The sequence below is a fragment of the Arachis ipaensis genome, chromosome B9 (genome assembly GCF_059453495.1).
Source record: "Arachis ipaensis isolate K30076 ecotype BB chromosome B9, ASM5945349v1, whole genome shotgun sequence".
Taxonomy (NCBI): Eukaryota; Viridiplantae; Streptophyta; class Magnoliopsida; order Fabales; family Fabaceae; genus Arachis; species Arachis ipaensis.
The window spans coordinates 157,322,594-157,327,758 of record NC_142444.1 but is presented as its reverse complement, the minus strand read 5'-3'; the positions used below and the strand labels follow the sequence as shown (position 1 = coordinate 157,327,758).

Genomic DNA, 5,165 nt, shown 5'->3' with positions numbered 1-5,165 from the left:
TACACTGTCAACGTCAGTTAAATTTTAACACAAATCTCTGACTACTAGTTTGACAAAGATAATTTACGTAATCAGCATGGCTGAGGCAAGGAGGGATGAAGATCGGACCGAGGAAGACAATAAAAAAGGAGGTAGGAATGTGATTCTGCTGGAAGAGGCAGACATATCAGAAGGTATTAACGCTTGCTCCAATAGTGTCTATGGCAGACTCTTTGCTTCCAAAACCTTCTCAGTTGGAACAATGGGGAATGCTTTAAAGGCTATATGGGGAAATCCAGAGGGGTTTAGCGTGAGTGACAAAGGGGACAATTACTTCCAATTCTTTTTTAATAAAGAGGTGGATGTCTTGCGCGTTGAACGTGGTTCTCCATGGCTATTCAAGGATTACGTGCTCCATGTCAAGAGATGGAAGGAAGATCAGAACGGTGATGAAGAGATTGTTTCCAATTTTTCAGTTTGGGTTCAATTTTGGGTTTGCCAGAATCATTTAAAACCCTCGAAGTTGGACGTAAATTGGGAGAGAGGCTGAGCACAGTGTTGGAAGTAGGTAAATTTCATATGAGAGACAGAGAAACTAGGATTGTAAAGGCCAAGATCAATATTGAAACTACCAAGAAAGTGAGGGATCAGTTAATTATTGCAGGACCTAATAAAAAGGAGGTAGAGGTAGCATTGCGCTATGAGAGACTTGGAAAGTTCTGTACCTACTGTGCAAAATTGGGGCACGAGATGAAAAACTGCCATGATCTGCTGAAGGATACAGAGAGTGATAGGGTAAAAGAGGATGACATTGACGAATGGGTTAAAGCCAGTCAAGTGGGAATACGAATTAACTCTGAAAGAGAAAGAACATTCAACAACTCAGCCCAGAATCAGAATAAGGCTACTCAACGTAAGAAAAATCCGGTCTTAAACTGCTTATTGGAGGAATTTGCAGGGATGTCAATGCAAGAGGAGGAACAAAATTTGAAACCGTAAAATGCTGGCAACAAGGCAGCACCTGAGTCACCTCAATCAGCCAACTCTAGAATAGAATACATGGAGGTTATCATAGCTGGTCAGTCTAATACCAAGGAGGATGAAGGACAATCTATGCAATTCACTATTGGGCAATGTCTCACAACAGAGGAAGGCAGGAAGTGGAAAAAATTAGCAAGACAAGGTACTGGAGGGTTGGATACTAAAGCTGGATCCAAAAAAAGGTTGATGAGTGGTATAGTTGAATGATCTACAAAGAAATCAAGAACAGAGGATGAAAATGTAGCTGAACAGGGGGTGGAGGGTGCTAGCCTACAAATGGCACCCAAGGCGCCATGAGAACTATAGTTTGGAATTGTCGGGATTTGGGGAGACCCCTGACAATTCACACCCTAAAAGGGATATGTAAATCTCACTCCCCCGAAATTGTGTTCATAAGTGAAACAAAGAACCAATCTCGACAGGTGGAAGCAAAACTCCGGGCATGCAGCTATGAAAACTGGCATATTGTTAACCCGTCAGGAATGGCAGGAGGACTTGCGCTAGCTTGGAAGGACAGCATCAATGTTCAAATTATAAACAGCGGGGAATTCTTTATAGCAGCTGAAGTTAAGGAGTTCGGAAATAATGGGGTATGGACGTTCATTGTTGTCCATTTGAGCTGTTCGGAACAAATTCGAGCCTTACAGTTTGAGGAGCTTACAACAATGAGTCAACAACTGGAAGGAAAAGTGGTAATAGCGGGAGATTTTAATGCTATAAGAAGTCAAGCGGAAAAGGAGGGTGGAGGCCAAAAATAAGCAACTACCATTGCAACATTCATTAATTTTATTGATAGCAATGAATTAGTGGATATTGGAATGGTGGGGCGGCCTTTCACATGGACAAACCAAAGACAAGGAGAGGTGAAGGAGAGGCTTGACCGCTATTTATTAGGGATGGGATGGAAGCTGAAGTTTCCGAATGCAGTGGTGCACATGCTCACAGAATCAGGCTCGGATCATGCTCCTATCTTGATGGAAACTGAACCTCAATCCTGGCATAGTAAAAGGCGTTTTAAATACCAGGAACGTTAGTGTGGAGAAGATGATGTCAAAAGAATTGTCAGCGAAGTGTGGAAAATGGAAGTAGTAGGCTCGGCTATGTTCTCCTTGGCCCAAAAGTTGAAAGAATGTAGACATAGATTAGTTCAATGGAAGATAACTCACAAAGCAAACTCTCGAAAAGAAATTGAGGACCTTCAAGCTAGACTAGAGGAGCTGCGGGTGGCTGGAATCAATGGGGGAGAGGAGATTACCATATTGGAAGAGAAGTTGGTGCTAGCATATATGAAAGAAGAGAGCTATTGGAGAGAAAAATCTAGAGTCAAATGGCTAAAAGAAGGAGATCAGAACACCAGATTCTTTCACCAGAAATTTTAATCAAGGGTGCGAAGGAACAGAATTTGGAGATTAGTTGGGAGGAATAATGAGATTGCATCGAAACCGGAGGATATTGCAAAGGTAGCTGAAGACTACTTCTGCGATATTTTTACTTCTTCTTGTTCGGTTGATCCGAATCCATATTTGGAGGATTTGGAACCTAAAGTTATAGCTTCCATGAACCGTAGGCTCCAAAGGCCGATAACTATGGACGAGGTCAAAAGAGCTACGTTTAGTGTTCATGCTCAGAGTGCTCCTGGTGATGACGGGTTTACAGCTAAGTTTTTTCACTTTTTCTGGGATATAGTTGGAGGTAACGTTTTTAAGGCAGTGCGAAGTTTCTTTCACAGTGGCAGAATTCTAAAAAGCTTCAACCATACTCAAATTTGTTTGATTCCAAAGGTGCCAGATGCCAGTGACATGACTCAGGTACGACCGATTAGTTTGTCCTCAGTTATGTATAAAATTATTTCTAAAGTTATGGTTAGGGGTGGAAAAAGGTCAGGCGGCCTGCCAGGGACCTGCAACCTGGCCTGTGTTTGGCCTGGCCTGGCCTGGCCTGTTATAAAATAGGCACAAGCTCAGACTGTTATAAAAGCCTTATTATGTTAATTGGCCAGGCCCAGGCTCACTAATTAGCCTGGCCTAGCCTGTCAGGCATGTTTGGGCCTTTTAATATATAATTATATATATAAATAATTTTTTTATTATTAACAAAATAATGAGATATTTTGAATTTACTATATTTAATTATAAATAATTTTATATATTTTAAATACTTTAAAGTTTAAAAATTCTTATAAATATTAAATATGATATTTTATATATAAATATGTTTATTAAAAATATTTTTTTAAATAATATTTTTATTTTTGTAAAAAAAAATAGCAGGCCTTTTAACAGGTTTCAGGCTAGGCCAGGCTTAGTACTTTGAAAAAAGCCTATAGCAGGCTGCAGGCCAGGCTCTGGCCAATCAACTACATGACAGCCAGGCCTGTTAAGAGCAAAGCCTGGCCTGGCCTGTTTCCACCCCTAGTTATGGTGCACCGACTACAAGGTATTATGAATAAAATAATAAGCCCAAATCAGAGTGCTTTTTTCAAAGGTAGACTCATTTCAGATAATATTCTAATTGCCCACGAATATATAGACTATTTGAAAAATAAGAGAAGTGGAACTGATCATGAGATGACTATTAAACTAGATATGAGCAAGGCTTATGATAGGGTTGATGGCACTACTTATGGTACATCATGGAAAAGCTGGGCTTTGATGCTAAATGGATTAACTGGACTAAGGAATTGGCAACGACTGTTTCTTACTCTATTGTTGTGGAAGGGCAACCTTTTGACTACTTTAGGCCAAATAGGGGCATCCGACAGGGTGACCCCCTATCTCCATATCTATTTCTTTTTTGTGCGGAAGGGCTTTCCTTCTTGCTACACAAGGCAGAGCAAAACAGATTGATTCAATGAGTTCAAGTTAATCGGAGATGCCAAACAGTTAATCACCTTTTGTTTGCTGATGATTCAACCTTTTTTGCAAGGGTTCACCTAATACAAGCCAAAGCATTTTGGAATTGCTAGAGATCTACGAGGCTTCAGTGGACAAAAAGTCAATTTGAACAAGCCGGCCATCTTTTTCAGTCACAACACACCTCAGAACACAAGACTAGCAATTGTGCAGACACTAAATATTGAACATATCGGATCCCAAGGCAAATACTTGGGGCTTCTCTCCATAGTTCAGAAATCAAAGAAAGCAACCTTTGGAGCTATCAAGGATAAAGTTCAGAAGAGGATTATAGGTTGGAAAAGAAGTTTATTGTCCTCAGGTGGCAGGCACACGCTATTGAGAGCGGTGGGAGAAGCGATTCCTATTTACACACTCTCTTGTTTCAAGCTCCCGAACACGCTGTTAACTAAGATTCATAGTATGCTCTCGCAATTTTGGTGGGGTAAAAAAGGCGCAGAACGAAGAATGGTTTAGATTAAATGGGACACAATGACGAGACTGAAGAAAGATGGAGGGTTGGGGATCAAAGATCTAAGGGCACAAAATTTGGCCTTATTGGGCAATCAATGTTGGCGTCTAATGAAATACCCTAATTCTACACTGTCAAGAATGTTCAAAGCTAAATATTTCAGATATACAGATTTCTTACATGCAAAGATAGGAAGCATACCATCGTGGGGATGGAGAAGTGTTCTTGAAGGCCGCAAGGTGATTGAGAAAGGCTTATGGAAAATAGGCTCTGGTGCTAATGTCCGCATCTTCTATGATCCCTGTCTCCCACCACCATTGCCCTTTAATGTCCCTCAAGCTGCAGTGACAATCCCATCGAATCTGCAAGTGTATTATGTTAGTGCGCTACTAAATCCTGATAGAAGCTGGAACAGAAACCTGATTGAGTTAATTTTTCTAGTTGATATATGCAATAAAAATTTTTCCATCAAACCAACAGAGGAGGAAGATGAAGTTAATTGGTGATGGACAAAATCTGGTATATACGAAGTTGGGTCAGGATACAAAGTTGCTTATGGGTTCTTTCATTCTCCTACTTCAATGATGCCTCAGAACATACATAACAACAGAGTATGGAATAGCATTGGAAATTGAAATTACCTCATAAAATTAAGATTTTTTTATGGAAGAGCCTTCATAAAAAGCTTCCGGTTTTGCAACAAATTCATAGCCGGTTTGCATCCACCCTTGCCACTTGCCCAAGATGCATGCTGAAAGTTTCTCATGCCTTGTTCCAATGCT

At 40.4% G+C, this 5,165-nt stretch overlaps 1 protein-coding gene across 1 annotated transcript; it reads left to right on the top strand.

The window, feature by feature from the left end:
* Positions 1-1,838: 1,838 nt before the first annotated feature.
* Positions 1,839-4,388, top strand: LOC148546909 (uncharacterized). Its single transcript, XM_088499434.1, has 3 exons — positions 1,839-2,049; positions 2,434-2,828; positions 3,963-4,388. Exons 1-3 carry the CDS (start codon positions 1,839-1,841, stop codon positions 4,386-4,388), a joined length of 1,032 nt encoding a protein of 343 aa, XP_088355560.1.
* The last annotated feature ends 777 nt before the right edge of the window (positions 4,389-5,165 follow it).

What these genes read in the sequence shown, in the direction of transcription:
- LOC148546909 (XM_088499434.1), top strand. Translation starts at nt 1,839, where the DNA reads ATGGTGGGGCGGCCTTTCACATGGACAAACCAAAGACAAGGAGAGGTG. An exon ending in GCGTTTTAAATACCAGGAAC is followed by an intron (nt 2,050 to 2,433) that starts GTTAGTGTGGAG and finishes TTTGGAGATTAG; the next exon opens with TTGGGAGGAATAATGAGATT. An exon ending in ATGCCAGTGACATGACTCAG is followed by an intron (nt 2,829 to 3,962) that starts GTACGACCGATT and finishes ACCTAATACAAG; the next exon opens with CCAAAGCATTTTGGAATTGC.